Here is a 21,077-nt window from a genome sequence, read left to right on the forward strand (position 1 = left end):
CATATGTCTTGTCCTACATCAATAGTGTCCATGATTTTGATGAGCAGGCGCCTCGTTATGGAGATAAACTTGGCCAGAGCGACTTAGTTGGGAACACAAAAAAGACTTCGAGAGATTTTAGATTTCTTTCTCACGGTTGTTACAATGGAATATTCATAATGGTTATAGAATAAGAATAGAAACAAACATTTTAGTGACTTCAGACTTGATAATTGTGTTTATTTTAATCATCTTCATTTCGGATTGTATTTTGTACTCTCTCTGCTTACTTTAATTTTAATTTTGTCTGTATTGATCGGTTTATTTACCTTAATTAGAACTAAAACCGCCCGTTCTTATTCTATAGTATTCTCGTGGGTGGGTGGGGGTATGTTATTTATATGTGGTACGGAACATGAATATGAACCGTGAACTCGAATTGAAAAATAAATCGTTACAAATTAGATGGATGAAAGAGGTTAGCTAGTTGGTGAAGCTTATTTGAATGGTGGAGTGGAATGTTTGAAATTTTGTACATTTTGTAAATAATCTTATGTATGTAGTGTTTTTTTTATGTATGTAGTGTGTTGAAGGTGAAGGGTTGATGGAAAAAGAAAAAGTCAATTCTCTACTATTTATGGGAACAGCAGCTCAGAGAAGCATGCAGGCCAACATTGTCATCATTGCAATGGTTTTGACCAAAATGCCTTTCCAGGGCATAAGGGTGTTTTAATCCGAAAAAATATGATTCGTGATTATATTAACGTTGGGTCCTCTAGGGCTATTTTTTTTGTTAGGGACTTGCAGTGTCACAACTCGAAAAGTTAGGGACTTTTGAGGTAGTTCACTCTTTAATTAAACATGTATGAAAGAATAACGTATTCGTTCTGTAGTGAAATTTGTATAATATCGCTTCGGATTGTCTCTGATTCGTATAGAAAATGTTGCTCAAGGAACTAGATGTGGAGCAACTTGACGTAAATTGATAATGGTATTCATTTTGAATGGAGTTAATGTGATGAAGGAGGCAATACTTCGACGTCATAGTTTAAGACCTCTGGATTCAATTTTACAATTCAATGGAGTACGTTGCTATTGAGATTCTGTGTATGTTGGTTAGCTTGATGACAAGACATATGGCTTAGAATGGGTCGAGAAAAGTATTTGGTCGAGTGTTCGCCGTCGACGGCGATCATATTAGAACCATCAAAAGTGTAACTAATAAATAATACTCCTAATATAAATTAATTAATTAAAATGAAAATGGCTTAAATTTAGCATCAAAAAGTAACTAATAAATGATCATATAAATAAATTAATTAAAATGATAATGACTTAAATTTAGTAGGTAGACCACATACATCACACACTCTTACATTTGATTCTAATTATCTGAGTACTACATATTTAAAAACTAATTTAACAAATTATAATGTGATTTATTGGCCTAATATGATTTATAGCCATATGCAATAGATGAAGTAATTAATACAATATGATATGCCAAACAATAATTAGATACGTAAAACATAAGAATGCAGCCTTATTTATTATTTAAGGAAGTGACAGTGCAACTAAACTGAACAACCGACTCTCTTTTTCTCTCTCCCACGCGCTCTGGAGATCTGCGTGATTGCTCGATTTCACGATGGAAAGAGCTCTCAATTCAATTCGCGCAGTTCTAATCACCGCGGTTATCTGCATTGTTCTCTTCTCCGATGATGCACGGAGTTTCTATCTACCTGGTGTAGCTCCTGAAGACTTCGAAAAGGTCTTCCTAAAATTTCAATTTTTTTTCCGAGGGGTTTATTGTTGCTGCTAATCTGAATTTCGGTTATTGGATCATATAAACGTCTGTTGACTGAGGTTCTGTGTGAATTATTCGTGGTTGATGTGTTTATTGATTTGCATTCCGTTGAAAGGATATGAAATTTCAATCAAATAATATTTTTTTTGTGTATTTGTCTTGTTTTGCGACTGATAATCTGCAATGAGTGTGTCCTGAGTCCAGATTTGATTTTTGGAGGTGTGATAAGATATGATACAAATTGATGATGCACTGTTTGTTTTCGTGAATTGAGTAAGGAGTTGGATGGATTTTGAAGTTCTTAGCTTGTGAGATTGAGTATGTTGCTGTAGAAAGGGGATGTGGAGGGGGATAGAAGGTGTGTTATTGGCAAAGTGTTGGTTTGGATATACTATGAATGTAGGTTAGAGCATTAGATCCGAATACGGGAATGTTTAGTTGTTAGCTACCCCAATTGTATTCGATTCATGCACCGTTGGAACATATATGGTCATGTAATTCTGGGGGGTGAACTTTTTATTTGGATCATGTGGTAGTGGAGAGATGATATTAGAAATTACAGTGTCATGGTTACCTTTCATTTTTTTCGTAAATCCATTGAGAGCTAATGTCAGGATATCATATTCATGATTGGCAACATATTAGGTGATATGCTGCTTTGCTATGAAGAATTGAAAAGCTAAGCTTCACGCTATTAGCATTTTGTCTGTTATAGTTAACATAATATTCTCTGGTTTGGATGTGTTACATTGTTTGTTTTGTGACTTTTATCTTGTTTAATTGCTTCAGGGGGATTCATTGAGCGTGAAAGTGAACAAATTGACGTCTATAAAGACTCAGCTACCTTATTCGTACTATTCTATCCCTTACTGCCGCCCAAATACTATAATCGACAGTAGAGAAAATCTTGGAGAAGTACTTCGTGGAGATCGAATTGAGAACTCCCGTTATGTGGTTCGTGTAATTATTTTGGTTGTGCAATGCCTCTTGGCCTTTTCCCATTCCTTAACTTCTCTACTGTCACATTACAGTTTCGGATGAGGGAGCCACAGTTGTGCAACGTACTTTGTCGAGTTGAACTAGATCCCAAGTCTTCAAAAGCATTCAAGGAAAAAATTGAAGACGAATACCGTGTCAACATGTATGTAGATGTATTGTTTGCAATGGACAGAAACAAATTTCTCTAAAAATGTTAAGATTAGAGTTTTTTTTTTCAAGTTTAAACCCATTCCTTGCTTAATAATTCTAATGCAACGTACGGCAGGATCTTAGACAATCTTCCTTTGGTTGTACCGATTCCAAGATCGGAGCAAGAAGGTCCTCCGATCTATCAGCTGGGCTTCTACGTAGGGCTGAAAGGGCAATATGCAGGCGTAAGTTACTTGTTTTTGAAATTGCATCCAGCAATTTCTGCACAAGATTTGTTTCCTAAAACTCAGTGTATCCTTATGCAGAGCAAGGAAGAGAAGTATTTTCTCCACAACCACTTGAATTTCGTCGTCAAGTATCACAAGGATCCACAGACCTATACATCAAGGATTGTAGGGTTTGAAGTCACACCATTTAGGTAGGTTCTTAAGAATGTATTCCATTTTCCCTTTGTTTTTGTGTCCTGTTTCTGTTTTCTGAAAACCTTGCTCCTCATTCTCTAGTGTCAAGCACGAATATGAAGGAAAATGGACAGAAAACACACGGCTAGCGACATGTGATCCACACGCCCAACGCATCGTTACCTCTTCAAGCTCGCCACAAGAGGTCGAAGATAAGCAAGAAGTTATATTCACTTATGATGTCACATTTCAGGTAACTTAGATCAACATGTCTCTTTCTTAGCTTATATATCTTTGAGGAGAATCTTTACATAATAAACCTATGGCTGCAACACAGGAAAGCAACGTGAAATGGGCGATGAGATGGGACACGTATCTCCTAATGGCCGACGATCAAATCCACTGGTTCTCCATAGTGAATTCTCTGATGATCGTCCTCTTCCTCTCGGGTATGGTCGCGATGATAATGCTACGAACACTTTACCGAGACATATCCCGGTACAACGAGCTCGAGACCCACGAGGAGGCCCAGGAAGAAACCGGATGGAAACTGGTACACGCGGACGTGTTCAGGACCCCTAGCAACTCGGATCTCCTCTGCGTCTACGTAGGAACGGGCGTGCAGTTTCTCGGAATGGTCGTCGTCACCATGATCTTTGCCGTCCTCGGATTCCTCTCACCTTCAAACCGAGGCGGCCTGATGACAGCCATGCTACTCCTATGGGCTTTCATGGGGATCTTTGCCGGCTACGCCGCCGCCCGTCTCTACAAAATGTTCAAAGGGACAGAGTGGAAGAAGATCGCCGTGAATACAGCTGTCTTCTTCCCAGCCACGGCGTTTGCCCTCTTTTTCGTCCTCAACGCCCTCATCTGGGGTGAGAAGTCGTCCGGGGCGGTCCCATTTGGGACGATGTTCGCTCTGGTCTTCCTTTGGTTTGGCATCTCCGTCCCACTCGTCTTCCTCGGAAGCTACATTGGGTTCAAGAAGCCGGTGATCGAGGACCCTGTGAAGACGAACAAGATCCAGAGGCAGATCCCGGAGCAGGCGTGGTATATGAACCCGATCTTCTCAATCCTGATCGGGGGCATCCTCCCGTTCGGGGCGGTGTTCATTGAGCTCTTCTTCATACTGAGCTCCATATGGCTGAACCAGTTCTACTACATCTTCGGGTTCCTTCTCATTGTCTTTGTCATCCTCCTCATCACGTGTGCCGAGATCACGGTGGTGCTGTGCTACTTCCAGCTGTGCAGCGAGGACTACCTGTGGTGGTGGCGGTCGTACCTGACAGCGGGATCATCGGCAGTGTACCTCTTCTTGTATGCGGTGTTCTACTTCTTTACGAAGCTCGACATCACGAAGCCGGTGTCGGGGGCGCTCTACTTCGGGTACATGCTGATTGCCTCCTACGCCTTCTTCGTGCTGACTGGGGCCATCGGCTTCTATGCTTGCTTCTGGTTTACGAGGCTCATCTATTCTTCTGTCAAGATTGATTGATTGGAGAAACGATGAAGCACGACTTAGTTGGTAGGACGCTTTCCTCCAACAATAGTTTGGAGATTCGAGTCACCACAGCAGTCACGGAGCTTCTCAAACCAATAGTTCGAGATTTCGAGTTACCATAACAGTCTCGGTTGGTTCGAGATTTTGAGTCACCATAACAGCCACGGAGGTAAATGGATCCTCTCTTTAAAAGAAATTGATTAATTACAGTGTTGGTCTGAATGATTTTCATAGTTGACACCAAAATTTAGAAGTTAATGAGATAACTACTCCTTGTTTCTTTCCTTCTTTTTAGTTCTGATTTTCAATCCAATTTAGAAATGTTGAAATAACATCGCGTATTTAATTTGTTAATAATAATAATAATAATAAGTCTCTTTAAATTAAATTGTAAATAGATAAGATTAACAAATAGATTACAATGAAATAACATCATTTTTCTGAAAATTCAATATTTGGATAAATTTGGATTAGATAAAATTGATGCCCTTCAAATACTTTCAACTTCAGGCATTAATATACAATTAGGCCAACACGCGCACCAAGAAATGTGTTTATTAGAGTGGGACGAAGGAAGTACTTACCCTAAAATAAGGACAATAAACAATAAAGAGAAAAAAGATTCTTAAACTGAGGTACATGTAACATTTAAAAATGGCTGGAAACCAAATATATCACTGTTTTACAAAATTGAAAGCCCTATTAAATCCATCACCTCCAAATTACTTGAGACTGTCGCCTAAACCCTGTGGCATTCCTTCTGGCATGCCTAAGCTCTGAGCAAGATTGCTCATTCTCTCTTTCATGGCCTGCACGACAAGAGCAAACGAAACATGTCACGAACTACTGAAACACGGGATGAAAAAAGAACGCCACTCGCTCAGATTGGCCTGGTTTCGCCCTTGGCTCACCTCAACGCTCTTCTGGTGCGCGTCCCTGTATGCCTCCGTCACTAGAAGAGAGAGTTTCTGCACAATGGGGGTCGAGTGTTTAATGAAGATGTGCACGAAGGTAAACTGAAATGGTTTCTACTTTCAAGCAATGAAAGATCATTACTCAGAACTGGAGGAAGAGATGATATGCAATGATATGAATGATCTAAGACAATAAGACGAGGAGACAAATATACGAAATGTGGATCATATGAGCCTTAACATACCTCAGCTCCCAACTCCATTGCAGCATCTGTTATCTCAATGCGGACAGGCTGTTGATTCCCAGAGAGTGTTGCCTGGAAAAAGTTTCGTCAAACTATCGGAGGAGGTATACGAATCTTAGGAGTCCGTAAGGAGACAAAAGACTTCATTCGTTTCACAAGAAACATGACTACAACTAATAAAAAAGCTTTTTCAGCAGATATTATTAACTGGTTTGAGTTGAAAATGGGAGCATAAAAGATTCGATGTATACAAATATTATTTAAGTTCATCACAACTAAACTTCAAAAAATCTACTAATTTGACAGTTATATCATAGAACTGAACTTGAGATATACCTTAATTAGCTCGTCTTGACAATAGCCATCGAATTCAGCTCTGCAAGATTGACAGCAATCTCACAGTTAGTTATGTATATTGAACTGAATATTAGTATGAATAACAGGAAAAGAAAATAACAGTAGATACAAGTTCAAGGATTAGAATATACGCAGCAAGTTCTTTTTGCACTCGTACTGCCTCAACTTGGACAACCATCTGTGCCTTCTTTACGGTTTCGTATAAATTTTGCATATTTCCCATAAATCCTGCCTACATCAACCATACATCTTATAGTAAGAGCACTGTTCAAATAAAATTATTAGGACAAACTACGAAATACGGGATGTGCATATAAATAAATGAGAGCATTACATAAACATGAAATTATTTCCCCATAGGATCTGATTAGTCGAAAAAAAGAGCTTCACAAAGATCTAGAGAAGAAACATGAGCGAACGGGAGGCCTTTTGGAATTACGAAAGGAGGTGAGTTAACCAGTGTTATCAATCTCGTATGGCGGCTTATGGCGGTTCGCCTAAAAACCGCCGCAGGGATATGGCGTATTAGTATGGCGGATATGGCGGTCAATAATTAAATAAATAAAATAATACTTATTATTTATATATAATTCAAAAATTGGAAAATAACAAAAATATAACATCTAAAACTCTTAAAACAATTAATAAAGCATAAAATACAGCTCTAACATCCATGTTTCTTGCATAATGCCCCATTCCTAAATGCAGTACACACGTAATGTTGTCAAATGGCGGATATGGCGGTGCTATGGCAGCGCCATGTTGCTATGGCATTTCCACCACAGAACACCATGCCATAGCGCCAAGGCGCCGCCATATCCGCTATTTGATAACATTGGAGTTAACAATAAGCCTAGTTACTCGATGTGGCAATGTGCACTGGAGCGAACACAAAATTAACATACCTTGTTACCTTCATCACCCTTGTCATTGTTATCCTTCTTTCCACCAAATAAACCACGCACACTAAGAGATCTTCTAGCCCTCCCAGTTTGACTTAACAAACTCGGAAAATTAACAATATTGGAGTTCGGATGTCTCTTACCTGCAGTTGGGGAAACACAATATATAAGCAGTTAATCGCACAAAACATCACAGGTAGAATCTGTTAACTGTTTCCACATTTTCAAATTTCATTATCAAATCATGATTGACTCATAGTGACAAACTTCAGCCAATAATCCATATCTAGTATAATAAGGAGGGGATCACCAAATTCATTTTGGGGAAAGCCTCTAACAAATTATGACAATGAATTGAATACCAAGGATTGTAGAACAAAAACAACTAGCATAAGTATCATGTGCACAAATGGAACTATCATAATTACAGTTATCATTAGTATCTCCATTGAGCACTTGTAGAACATCTGCAATAGACCACTCGGTTGCCTCTCAGCCTTGTATCTAAGTCTATAGTGCAACTATGCAAATAAAATCAAATAAAACTCCACGAAGAGATTAAGATATATCATCAAATCAAGCAACTCCACTAAGAGATTTTTCATCCGATTTAGCTCGGGAACAACATGATATCCGCACCAGAGATTAACCAGCCACTCAAAACACTCCTGGCCGTTTGTATTTCCATAGACTACGAACGTTATTTTCTCAAGCTTCAAAAATCCTGACTTCACCTCAGATCATTCATCAGCTATTCGACTATAGTTCATCTCTTATCATCTTTAATCAGGAAAAAAATATACATATATGCTACCCAGAAATAGAAGCCTCAAACAAGAACATATCCTAAATTTCTCAAACCTCCACCAACTGACTGTAGTCATGAACCCTAACTACACCAAATGCTTCCAAAACATCATCCACTGAAGCAAAAATAAAAGCAACAATACACACTTTTTTCTCTTGTAGTCTCCGACTTGCTAAAAAAGATACACAGAGACAAATGCAAACAAAAATAAAAACTACAAACAAACAATCACCTTATCCAAAATCATAGACATGACATATTTCCATGCTCTTAACAAAACGGATTACACACAAATCACATACTGAGACTCACACGAAGAGAATGAAGAGGAAGAGGGGAATTGAGCAGCAAGAGCTGCAGTTGGAGACATCGCCATATCCTTGAGCTATCCAGAAATGGAACTGAATTGAAGGTTTCTGGAAGAAATTGGCAGCTAGGAACAAATTTGGAGGGTTCTGATGAAGAAAAATCTCTTCGTTTGTTTGGTTATGTTATTTCCCCCATATAGATAGAATTTCCCTAAGAGTCCTCCAATATTTTAAATAATTCGAATTGACCCACCCATCTTATTTTATTTCCCTTTTAGAAAAAAGTACTCCGTATTTATTTATTTCAAACCTAATATATTTAGCAAGAAGCTTTTCTATTTTTGAATGTATTGGATTTTTTTATCGGTTCGGATTTAGTTATAAAATTTTTGAATTTTTTGATCCGAAGGTTCGGATATTCCAAATCGGTTCATCGAATTTGACAAAAACTGGGGGTGTTCGTTTTGAAAGATTATATCTATTGATTAAATTTGTACTTATGTTTGGTTCATGAGATTGTGACTTAATCCTAGATGGATAGTCATATAATAATTAGTCACAGTCAATCCTCTCCAACTAAATAATCTCATTACTTAATCATAAATTATATTTTGCTAGTACTATTTTATCTAGGAAATCAAACACATTTAAAGTGACTCAAACATCTATTCAAATTGTTTTTTTAGAACCAAAACAATTCCAAAATCCGAATTATATTTGACATATTTGCTTAAATATTTCAAACCTAGTATATTTAATTTTTCCCAGATTATCATTCATTTTTTTTTGAATTTCTTCAAATATTTCAGATTTTCAACTCTAACTAGTTATAAAAACTTTAGAATTTACTATTTCAGAGGTTCCGATATTTCAGATTATTTATAGTCAAAAAATAAACCTATTCAGCTCGGGTTGGTTCGATTCGGGTAAAAAACTAAAGCAATTCACACATCGAGTCAAACAAGCTATACAAATTCTCCACACAACGTGTCAAGTATATGCAAGAATATCATCAGAGTATACAGAGATTGGTTTGGGGAGGGCTACAAATGAGTCTGCATTTGATCAAGAGGCTTGGGACGATGACTCGGGATCCGGGGATCTCATGCCCGAAGGCTCGCCCGACTGTTCGGGCTTCTTGAGCTGGATCAGTATCATGGTCATGTTGTCGCAGCCATTGCCTGCGTTAGTAGTAGGTGCCAAGCACCAGTCGAGTACTTTTTCGCACACCGACGAGAGCTTACTCTCCTGCACAAGGGAACACAGCGTCAGAAGATTCACAACAAACACTCCAGAAAGATTAAAACATAGTTTTTGCAACATAATTTAGCAGCACGTTTTCTCATACATTACGTAAAGCCTTCACAACGTATCGACTGAAAATTAAACGACACCACGAAGACGGGAAGCTATATTTTGAGATGGAAAGAGCAAGTGCCAAGCGGTACCAAAAAGACTTACTTGTTGCAGCTGCTCGTGTATGAACTCCACAACCTCTTGGCTCGACATGCTATCCCTGAGAGGCAGACAGCACAAGAAATTGAATTATCGGAAAATGTTACACGAGACCCTTTTTGAAACAATGTATATACAAAAGAAGCTCAACACTATGCCTAATATATTCAACAATCAGGCATATAACATATACTACAAAAAATTATTTCGAACCAAGGATGCTATCTCGAGAGAAGTAATGCAGATTAAATGAAAAAAAAGAGAAGTTTAGGCATCATACCAAATGCCATCAGTGGCAATTACGATGAACTCATCCTCGTCTGTAAACTCAACCTGGTTTGGAAAACGAACGAATCAGAAATTTTGTGCTATTGCAGCAAATAGAAGAAAAACTTAAGGTTTCCCAGCAAATTTACCAACAGATATCAACCCCAAATTATCAGCTATTACATTAATAAAGTTTGATAATTTCCTAAACATAGATAACACTGAGTACTATTGGATGGTCACATGTGGTGTCTTTTCTTGGCCTTAATATGAACTGTCTGAAGGCTTCATTGTTATCGAATCAGAAAATGTCGGAAAAGCCTAAATAAACAAAAGCAGTTCAACGTAAGCTCTAAAATCTGTTACTTACAAGTTACAACACAAAATGAAGATACATACTGTTTTAACTTCTGGATCAGCAGTGACCATTTGCTCTTCTGGAGGTAAATTTATGATACTCTTGAATTCCACACCACCTGCATCAAACACATGGTGGCCATAAGAAACCTCAAAAACAGCTTATGACATTTCCTAAACAGTTCTAGCTAATAAGGTCCGTTGTCATAATATATGCGGTCAGTGGGATTACGGACAAAATTATTCTGATTTTTCCAGGATCAGCTGTATGTGCAAGGTGAGAGTTTAACGATGACCCGACTCTCCTAGCTATTAAAATTGGAAAAGAAAATGATAAGACAACAGGATTGTACAAAACCTATGGCTCTTGAAATATCCAAAAATCCTTGCACACGCCCCCAGCGGACATATCCTCCTCCTCTTATAATTCTTTCCCTCTCAACCGGCAGTATGGGTCTATGGTCTACTGACAGCTCGAGTGCCTGATGAAAAGCCAAAACGTCATAGTTAAGAACACGAAAATACGTTCTGTGTGACAAAATATTAGTTATACAAGATTAAGTAGATCATAATCACATGGTACCTGACCGTTCCTAGAAATGACACAGCGCGAATCACCTGCATTGGCAACAACAAGTTGGTTCTCCCCGATGACTGCAACACAAGCAGTACTTCCAGAATATGGTCCTCGGAAATTAGAGTGTGGTCCCTGTACGAAGCAATAATAAGCCAAAATTCCAAGTTATGATGGAAAATGGTTATTTAGTCATTAAGATTGATTTAAGCACCTCCTCTGTCCATTCGTCAGCTTCGGCGCCATGTCTTGTAGCGAATATCAGACATTCCATCAGACCATCAAACATGTTTAGTTTATCTCCGAGGATAGCCAACTCCCTCCAGCCTCTCTGTCCGGTCATCATTTCATCCATCCTGCATTAACAATAGACATAAACTTATACTCCGTATTAAGCAGCTCGGTGACAATAAATTCATTAGTTAGACATTATTCTTCAGTCTTTATCCTAATTGAACATACATATTTATACATATATATATATATATATATGTGTGTGTGTGTGTGTGTGTGTGGATTCTGATGCGGATGTTCTGGAAGTACAACGTTTTGTAATCTAGAAAGTAAATAGACACACGTGTGAGAGGCAAGCCTTACTGTTCTACAAGTTCTAACTTCTATGAGAAAGAAATTGGGAAGACACACGTGTAGAAGTAAATAAACAATAGTATTTCGCAAATAACCTGAGGAAAGCTTTCCGAAGGGCTGTTCCGACATCGCCAGCTGAATATTCTTCTTGTTTCAGCACTTGCTGGTGCAGGAACTTAGCACAGAATTTGGCAACCTCATCACCTGCAAATTCAAGGAATGATTGTAAAGTCCGCAACTGATTCAAAAAATAAATAATGTGCAGGATAATGTTGAGCATACCTCTATAACCGTCGTAAACACCAAATAATGATCTGGTGTTGTCCAAATTCGGAATTGCAGCATGCTAAAAGGCAGAGTAACAACATCATATTCCGTGACAACTATGGAAGACAAACACAATAAGGGGCATTCACCATATCTACTGATCTAGATCATGACACTGTTAGCTATAACAGAAAGCAACCTCGGCATGATCACCTCCAATTAGTTACCAAAACATAATCATCTTTAAATACTACTTCTCAATAATTTCAACTTAAAGTTATCCAATGCACTTCTTAATCAGGAGTTGATTGCTTACTCTTCACTTGTTGTTCAACCTTCTTTTCTTTTCTTCAAACCAAAAGCAGATGCCTCCTTACCCGAATCTTTGTACAGAACTTTGCTGCTAGACTAAATGATAGGTCTACAAATAGTTCATTATCTAAGTATACCTAAAAACCACTTGACTTATGAACTGAAGGTCACTGCACACGTGTTAGACTTAGTGATTGTTCCTTAGTCGGACTCAAGCGTACTATGCTAACAATATATATGAATTTTTTCACTTTGTGGAAGTATGAATCATATAATTGCTCCATTCAACATATACATACTTTCTAATTAACAAGAAATGAAAAAACATGAATCCACTCAATTAAAACTGTGAAAACTACCTAACTAACAGGATTCTGCATTGTCAAAGCTGAAAATCTAATATTCTGCACAAAGTAATGATAACAATATTTGTACAATTCATTACTAACTGTTACAGAGATTAGAGTTGACCAACGACTTACAGCATCCTCCATAGTAGCACGCCATCCTTGCATGGTTGATAGACCAAATCTAAGTCTATCATTTTCACCATCTTCAGACGATTTCTCCTTTTTCGGAGTACTGAGGGGCGCTCCCATCTCTTACTGTCAGCAAACACCATTTAAACCCAGCAGCCTCTTTAAAAATATTACACAAACCCGGTGTATATATAATGCAGAGAGAATGGAATCCAAAGAGGCAACATAGTCAATTTCTAAAATTTCTGAAACTAAAAATTCACATATAGAATTACTAATTTATCTTCTTGATGTTCAGTAGTCACCGGAGCACGGGAGTAGCCTGTTAAACGTAATAGCCAACACACATGTGATGTGTATATATATACATAACAGTTAAGTTTGCACTGTAATGGTGTTTAACATGGGTGGTCAAATAGATATACAATACATAAGATTGAATAATTTCAAGAATTACATAATCAAACAAGGCAAAAAAAAATTATATCCATCCGACTGTGGGGACTATACAGCTAAACTAGACAGATAATATCATGGGTGGTTAAACAGCTCCTATCACATATGAAAAAGTAAAAAATCATGAAAACTTCACAACCCCTATGAGGGTGTTTACCATGGTTGATAGAATAGATTTACAATACATGGGATTGAATAATTTCAAGAATTACATAATCAAACAAGGTTGAAAACCGTTATATCCATCAACGCGTGGGGATGTTAAACAACCCCTGTAACTATACAAAATCAACTCCATTCCCATATGAAAAAAATATTTAAGAGAATTCCATAAATTACAATATATCAACATAAGAAAACATGACAACAGAGACAATCCAGCTTATTAAACAGCCAATATCCATATAATATCCAGTTCTTTTCCTTGGTTTGATAGATTAGATTTACAATACATAAAATTTGAATAATTTCAAGAATTACATAATCAAACAGGGTAAATAAATCTAAAAAACTTCATAGATCGGAAATATCAACAGTAAAATACATCACAGTGGAAGAATCCAGCTAAATGAAACAGCCGATATCCATAATTTCAGTATTGACAATAAGAATAGAGAAATACATCTTTGGTATCGACAAGACTAACTATAAATCAAAGAGATACTAATAAACAGCTACAATTTCTCATCAGCTGGCTCAGGAAGATCAATCGCAATAAATGAATGCTGGTAGTTGATGAATCGAACGAATGCTTCTTCACTTAAAAACTTACAAAAGTTAAAAGCTCAGTTGATGAATCGAACGAATTTGTCGAAATGAGGCGCGATCAGGCTGAAATCTTGATGATATCGAAACGCTTGTGGAATTTGATGGGGGATTAACAAGAGTGGAATCGAGAGAGAATCGAGAGCGATGAAGGGATTGAAAAGTTTGGACTGTGTTGAGTGTAAACCCAACCGCCAACTTCTTCTAATTTTTTATTCTTTTATTTTCAGTTTTTTTCCATTTTATTTGAGGTAATTAATTCATTTTTCTAAATTTTTCATAGGAGTTTAAGCAAATATAAGTTAATTGATTCGTATTTTGTTTATGTTCCGTTGTAATTGCCTTATTTCAATTTTTTTTTAAAATTTACTAACTTTTATTATTTTTCATAGTTTATTCCTTGTTTTTATCTCTCGTACTATTTGATTATCCTATTTCATTTTTTGTAAATTTACTAACTTTTATTCTCTTTCATATTTTATTCTTTATTTTTATCTCTCGTATTTGATTATCTTTCCATTTAATTGTATACTTGTGTTTTTTTCCTTAATTCTTGCATATTTGATTATCTTTCCATTTAACTATATACTAGTACTTAGCTTCTTTTTTCTCTTTAATTCTCGTGTTAAATGAAACGTCTCACTTGAGCCGAGATGAATGGAAATAAGTCTCATGAGATGTTTTGGGAGAGGGGTGGATGAGGAGAGTAGTTTGAGATTTGACTAAGTGATAGTTTGAAATAGTATCAAACTAAGGAGTGTAGTTGACACACATATTCATCAGTAAGGGATTGGATCATTGACTTTGTTACGAAGCAATTTTAAAGTGTTGGGCCACTTGTCACATCCTGTGGGGTGCTTATATATAGTAAAAAGATTAGTTGGGATCGAATCATTGATTTTAAATATGGACAACTTCAAATTTTAGGACAAACTATCACACTCTTTGAGGTGCTAATAAATCAGTATATGACTTAGTCAGTTTGCATCTGATCAATCAGCTGCTTGGGAATTGGGATGATGACCCGGAATGTTTTTCTTCAGAAGCCGGGGATTTCATGTCCGATGGCTCGCCCGACTGTTCGGGTTTCTTGAGCTGGATCAGTATCATGGTCATGTTGTCGCTGCGTTAGTAGTAGGCGCCAAGCACCGGTCGAGTACTCTTTCGCACACCAACGAGAGCTTACTCTCACAAGATTCACACAAATAGACCAAAAGAGAGATGAAAACTTAGTTTTTTCAACTTTCTGCAGATCTCACAGATCACAGAATTTAGCATGACTGGAAATTTGACGACACCACAAAGACAGGGAGCTATATTCAAGAATTAGGCATATAAACGATGCTATCTCGAGAGAAATAATGAAGAATAAATGAAAAAAAAAAAGAGTTCAGATGATATACCAAATGCCATCAGTGGCAACCACAATGAACTCATCCTCGTCTGTAAATTCAACCTGGTTTGGAAAACGAACGAATCAGAGATTTTGTGCTATTGCAGCAAATAGAAGAACAACTTAAGGTTTCCCAGCAAATTTACCAACAGATATCAACACCAAATTATCAGCTATTACATTAATAAAAATTGATACTTCTCTAAAATAGAGATATCACTGATTACTATTGGATGGTCACATGTGGTGTCTTTTCTTGGTCTTAATAACAACTGTCCGCAGCCGCAGGCTTCATTCTTGTCGAATCAGAAAATGTCGGAAAAGCAGTTCTACGTTACAACACAAAATGAAAATACATGCTGTTTTAACTTCTGGAGGTAAATATATGCTACTCTTGAATTCCACACAGCCTCCATCAAAGGCATGCTCGGCCGTAAGAGACCTCAAAAACAGCCGTATGTGCAGGAAGATCAATCGCAATAAATGAACGCTGGTATTTCGCAACGGCTTCATCACTTTAAAACTTACAAAACTTGAAAGCTCAGTTGATGAATCGAACGAATTTGTCGAAATGAGGCGCGATTGGCTGGAAATCCTGATGATTTCGAAACGCTTATGCAATTTGATGAGAGATTAACAAGGGTGGCGTCGGGAGAGAATCGACAGCGATGAAGGGAATGGATGAGTGTAAAAGCTTATTCTATAACTGCCTAACTGCCAACTTCTTAAAAATATTTTATTTTATTCTATAACGAGCATACTGTTTTTATTATTATTATTTATACCGATTATAATGAGTAATTGTAATTAGTATGGAGTTATTGTTAATTAAATCATTTTTTCTAAATTTTCTATTAGAGAAGTATTACGTATTTATGAGTTAATTGAAATATCAAACTAATGAATGTGATTGACTGACAATATTTATTGGTAATTGATTCGATCCTCGACTTTAGTATAAGTACAATAGTTTTAAATTATTGGGTCAGTTGTCATATCTCGTGGGATGCTTATAAATTAAGGACCCGTTCACCTTCCCTGAAATGCCCAGAAATGGGCTCAATTCTGGGCTAAATCAGGTGTTCAGGGTTATGGTTTTATTACTGCCCAGTCCGTTAGATATGGGGAAGCCCGCACTATTCAGTGCATTTAACGCAAGGAAAAAAACTGACGAACTAGGTGATTTTCAATTCTCGTTTCACTTTTTACATCAAGAAATGATTGTGCAATTACATTTTTGCCCCTCATCTTCCCTTACCACCGCTGATTCTCTCTCCTTCCTCACATTCACATTTGGCAAACCCTAGGCAACCCCGCATCCACTCTTTCTTCTCCGACATACAACCGGTTCATGCATCGACGTTTTGGCAAACTACTCTGGGCACGCTGCTCGCACCCCGAATTGAAGGGGAGATTATGTTTTTACCCCAGAATTGAACGCAACTTTATTCCGGAATTCTCGCCCAATTTTTCCGTTTTGATTCTACAATTCAATTCAATTCAATTTTTCTTCTTATTGGTTTGATTTCCGTGATTCAGCTGTTGTAGGGTGTGGAGCAAGGTTGATTTTTTTTTCCGTGATTGTGTGGTTGGCTGATTTGGGATTTTGTGCACAATTTAGCGGAGCGAGAAGAGAATAAAAAAATAGAGAAATATGAGCTTGTGATGGATTTAGGGAGTGGAAATTTTGGTGTTATGTGAAACAAGGAGGCGGAAAGAGCTCGTGGCGATGAAATACATTGAAAGGGGGCGTAAGGTTTTCATTCTACCTTTTGTTATGCTGATTAGTACTACATTCTGATTAAATTCGTTCTTTTAATTTGATTGGTGCCCTTTTTCATCCAATCTTTGTTTTCTGAACTAGATTGATCAAAGAGGTTGAAAATTGTAGTGTTGTTGCAGAGGGATCATTCCAAAGATGGCGGTGGCTGATGGACAATGTGATGACGACGAAGGCGCCGCCGCTCTCTTCAAGGAAGAAGGCGTCGACTACGCCGATGACATCGATCATTCCGATACACCTATTCTCCTTCGTCCCCTCGCTTCAGCTGCCGAGTCTGGCAACCTCGACGCCCTCCGCCAAGCTGTAGATGCTTTTGATGGTAACGTTGATGAACCCGGCTATCTGGAAATTGGCCAACTACTTAAGCTCTGCTAATGACAGTGTGGAGCGAATGTTGGAGACTATTGGTATGGAAGGGGATACGCCTCTTCACCATGCTGTTGGAGATTTTGGTCTGATGCACAAAAAGAAGTTGAAAATTGTAATGGGGTTTTTTTGGGTAAAACGCCTCTAATTTTTTGTGTGCCCGCTGAAAATTTTCGTTTGGAGTTTGAAGGGGTATTTTTGGGATCACACTCATATAAAGGGAATAAATAAATATATTATAAATGCAAATATGAGTTTATTTCTGCCTCCTCGAACACGCCAATTGATTTAAGAATATGTGGGCCCAACCTTATACAAATAGCAAAGGAATTTAATCAGTACATTTGGAATGGCGAAAACTGAACACGACCTTAAAAGAGTAATAAAAAACATAGCCAGTTCCAATCTTTGAGATGTCTAAAAATCAGCATCGAAACTAATCGAGATTGATCATTGACTTTAGATATGAAACAACTTTAAATTTTTAGAACAAATGTCGTAACATATGAAAACCTTACAATAGTCTCGCATCGATTACCTACAAATCAACAAGAGGGATTCTTCACTAAGACCGAATTTGCACCAAATAAAAAGGATTGAAATAATCAATTTGTTTTATAAATTCCCTAATGCCAATCACCTAAACAACAAAATATCAATAAAAATTAAAATGTCAATAATCAAATTCAGTTTTTTTAATTCATCATTCCTCCATTCCTAAGAAAAATATTACTACTAGTAGTATATTTTTGAGGATGATGAATTTCTTAATGCCAAAAAATCCATCACAAAAAAAAAAATTGATCCGCACAACACTTCAAAGACGGAATTGCCCTCAATTTCACCCATATTTCCTTTCCCAGTCCCAAACAAAAAAAAAAGTAAAAACAAAAATATATTTCGATCAAAGTCTCTGCATAGAAGAAGACTTCACTTACTCTTTTCTCTCTCATTTCTCACACACAACACACATTACCATCAGACTTCGGAAATTCTCTCTCTTCCCGCGCGTATTCTCTCGTTCCTCCGAAATGGTAATACTTTTCTTCTTCATCGCCATGTACATGAGCGAACGATTTTATGATTTTGTGTTCATATGTACCCTTTCTCTGTTTCATTAGGGTTTCTTGTTTATGGCGCTGCTTTATACTCTAAAATATGCTGTTTTTGGCGTAGGTTGTGTTTTTGTGAATCAAACAGCATGTGATTGTGGATTTGTCGGCTACATGTGAATTCCAGTTTTTCAACTATATCTCACCCTTTTTCAGAAATTTTATTTTTTGTTTTTACTTAACTATCTGATTTTTTTCCTTTTCTAAAGTTTTTTAGTTTATCTGTTCTATCTTGTTGTATTGCTGGTGTTCAATTGGTTTTCTGAAGTTTTTTGCTTAATTTGAGTGTGTTGTTCTGGTATATTCAAAAGCAGCTTCTATTGCTTAATTTATAGTTATATGCTTGAAAATATGTTTGAAATGGGACAGATTCTCACTAGGTAATTCTACTTTGATGTCATTCGATGATTGTTGTTCGTTATTTAATCTGGCGTCATATGCTTTGCAGTCTAATAAGCATACTATTATTCTGATGCAAACATCCCAACACAGAGCAACCCGCACGTTCATGGACTACGAGTCGATCACCCAAGCAATGGATGGTATGCTATAAAAATTTGTACTCCTTTGAAAGTTTTTGACTGTGTAGCTTTAAGTTACTTTGATGTAACATGGCAGTGGATCTATATTGGCATTTGTAGGTAAATTCAGATTGTAGAATTTGAATTATTTGATCCATTCATAAACTATGATTGTTGTCTGCTTATGTTGGTAATGTTTAAAACCTGCATTTTCTTTGGATTTTGCTGTATTTTCAGTTGTATGCAAAGCAAGTTGTGTGGAAAAGGTATCACGAGTAGATGCTAGGTTGGTTCAGCTTCCTTGTGGTAGATGAAGTAGTGAAAACTAATTTATGCAATCCAAAACAAAAAGGGCCATATCTTTTTGGTGATAATGTGTGTGGGTTTTGCGATGCTCTTTGGTCATCATACTTGTATATTCATTTTGCCACCATCCAGCCACCCACTTTCCTACTCAGTGTAGTAAAGGTCCGAAAGGATATTAAGTTACTAGCAATGTTGAATTGTAGCATTTTGTGATTTAAGATCGAGCTATGCTATATGCGTTGGTCTTTTTGGAGAATACTCTACAAAAGCATGAAGCTTAGATAGATAAAAATGTGATGCACTTGATAATTGTAAATTTCTAAGCTGTGCTGGTTCTTCATGCTTCTGATAAATTTTAGCTCGAAGAAAATCAGAGGGAAAGATGCATATGCAAACTCTTCTAGTTTTGTTTTTCACAGCTATACTTTCTTAAGATCAGAGCTATTGATATGTCTTTACAGTAGGATCTATTGTTTCATTGTCCAGATAGTAGATGCATTTCACGATCTGATGCTAAAGGTCTATTTTTATCCACCTGAAATATTTTAACAATTGATGCAGGAATCTGCGGGCTATATGAACGAAAACTGAAGGAGCTTAATCCAGCCATAAGAAACATCACATACGATATCTCGGATCTCTACAATTTCATTGATGGCCTTGCTGATTTGAGTGCATTAGTGTAAACATCTTTCTCCCTCTCGTCTCGTGAACTTGTTTGCATTCAAAACACTCTTGTGTAAGCCGCACAACTTGATCATTGTGCTTTTGCAGCTACGACCACTCCATTCAGGCTTACCTTCCATACGACCGACAATGGATCAAGCAGAAAACGCTCCAGCACTTGAAGAAACTGGCTCAGTGATCATCAAAGATGTCGCGTAATCGCTACTTGGTATTGCAATGACCGGCGAAGTGTTATGTGTTTTGGTTCAGCTGGACCATCCACCATTCTAGAATTCTGAAATTTGGAACTTGTGTGTATGAGTATCCCATCTCATGTATCCTTATTTTGTGGAAATACAGTGATGCTTTCTCTCTCTCTCTCTAGAGTTATGGTATTGTTGCTACTTGTTAGATAAGTAAGTGCATTTTGTAACTTTTTATCGGCTTTGATAAAATTGCTCTTGTAGCCTTTGCCCAAACATTGATTCGTATATAATTAATGCCTATGTTTGCGTATTTTGGCAGCTCCTGTTTTATTTTTTTGTTATTGTTATTATTATTTGTTCATTTATATGGAGGAAAACGAAAATAAATTGCGCAAATTTGTGTTAAAAACAGATGATACTCCATATTTTCCCCATAATACTTGCTTTGTTTTTTAATGTTACATTGACTTGGCTCGGGTTTTAAGAAATGTACTCCATAGATAGTGATTGGAAAAGGTTATAATAAAATATGAATATTAGTTTTATACAATAATAGAATATTAGTTAACTAAGTTAGTGGAACTTGAAAAGTTATGTCAATTAATCATGGACACTAAAAAGTAAAAAATGCCAATTAAAGAAAAGTTATGTCAATTAATCATGGAGAAGAGTATATTATACGCTTTATGAATTGGATTATTTTTAAAAAATTTGTTACTAGAATAAGCCTATTTATTTGTGAAAATATTATATGAAACAATAAATAAGGGGGGAAAATACAATAATTGCATATACTTTGGGGTTTCTTAAAAAATATTAAACATATTTTTGAA

At 36.9% G+C, this 21,077-nt stretch overlaps 4 protein-coding genes across 5 annotated transcripts; 2 read left to right on the top strand and 2 right to left on the bottom strand.

Annotated features, from left to right (window-relative positions):
* The first annotated feature begins 1,540 nt into the window (after window positions 1-1,540).
* On the top strand, window positions 1,541-5,121 carry LOC121742036 (transmembrane 9 superfamily member 8-like). Its single transcript, XM_042135053.1, has 7 exons — window positions 1,541-1,750; window positions 2,576-2,740; window positions 2,818-2,927; window positions 3,051-3,159; window positions 3,241-3,353; window positions 3,439-3,589; window positions 3,674-5,121. Exons 1-7 carry the CDS (start codon window positions 1,628-1,630, stop codon window positions 4,829-4,831), a joined length of 1,929 nt encoding a protein of 642 aa, XP_041990987.1. The 5' UTR covers window positions 1,541-1,627; the 3' UTR covers window positions 4,832-5,121.
* Window positions 5,122-5,444: 323 nt separating this feature from the next.
* Window positions 5,445-8,555, bottom strand: LOC121742038 (nucleoid-associated protein At4g30620, chloroplastic-like). Its single transcript, XM_042135054.1, has 7 exons — window positions 8,376-8,555; window positions 7,259-7,398; window positions 6,485-6,585; window positions 6,333-6,372; window positions 5,997-6,068; window positions 5,749-5,805; window positions 5,445-5,646 (listed from the first exon to the last, which is right to left on the bottom strand). The coding sequence occupies exons 1-7, from the start codon at window positions 8,437-8,439 to the stop codon at window positions 5,560-5,562; spliced, it is 561 nt and encodes a 186-aa protein (XP_041990988.1). The 5' UTR covers window positions 8,440-8,555; the 3' UTR covers window positions 5,445-5,559.
* A 737-nt stretch (window positions 8,556-9,292) lies between these two features.
* LOC121741145 (probable protein phosphatase 2C 21) lies at window positions 9,293-14,072 on the bottom strand. 2 transcript variants are annotated; one of them, XM_042133845.1, is made up of 11 exons: window positions 13,899-14,072; window positions 12,674-12,792; window positions 11,895-11,958; window positions 11,708-11,816; window positions 11,239-11,380; window positions 11,034-11,159; window positions 10,809-10,932; window positions 10,493-10,569; window positions 10,107-10,159; window positions 9,833-9,887; window positions 9,293-9,619 (listed from the first exon to the last, which is right to left on the bottom strand). In XM_042133845.1, exons 2-11 carry the CDS (start codon window positions 12,788-12,790, stop codon window positions 9,437-9,439), a joined length of 1,050 nt encoding a protein of 349 aa, XP_041989779.1. In that variant the 5' UTR covers window positions 12,791-12,792; window positions 13,899-14,072; the 3' UTR covers window positions 9,293-9,436. The 2 variants fall into 2 exon arrangements, with proteins under 2 accessions (XP_041989779.1, XP_041989778.1); XM_042133844.1 differs by having other exon boundaries at window positions 12,674-12,796.
* Window positions 14,073-18,337: 4,265 nt separating this feature from the next.
* Window positions 18,338-20,562, top strand: LOC121811105 (enhancer of rudimentary homolog). Its single transcript, XM_042211901.1, has 4 exons — window positions 18,338-18,467; window positions 18,994-19,087; window positions 19,934-20,054; window positions 20,147-20,562. Exons 1-4 carry the CDS (start codon window positions 18,465-18,467, stop codon window positions 20,235-20,237), a joined length of 309 nt encoding a protein of 102 aa, XP_042067835.1. The 5' UTR covers window positions 18,338-18,464; the 3' UTR covers window positions 20,238-20,562.
* The last annotated feature ends 515 nt before the right edge of the window (window positions 20,563-21,077 follow it).

Source organism: Salvia splendens, chromosome 7, assembly GCF_004379255.2.
Source record: "Salvia splendens isolate huo1 chromosome 7, SspV2, whole genome shotgun sequence".
Lineage (NCBI taxonomy): Eukaryota > Viridiplantae > Streptophyta > Magnoliopsida > Lamiales > Lamiaceae > Salvia > Salvia splendens.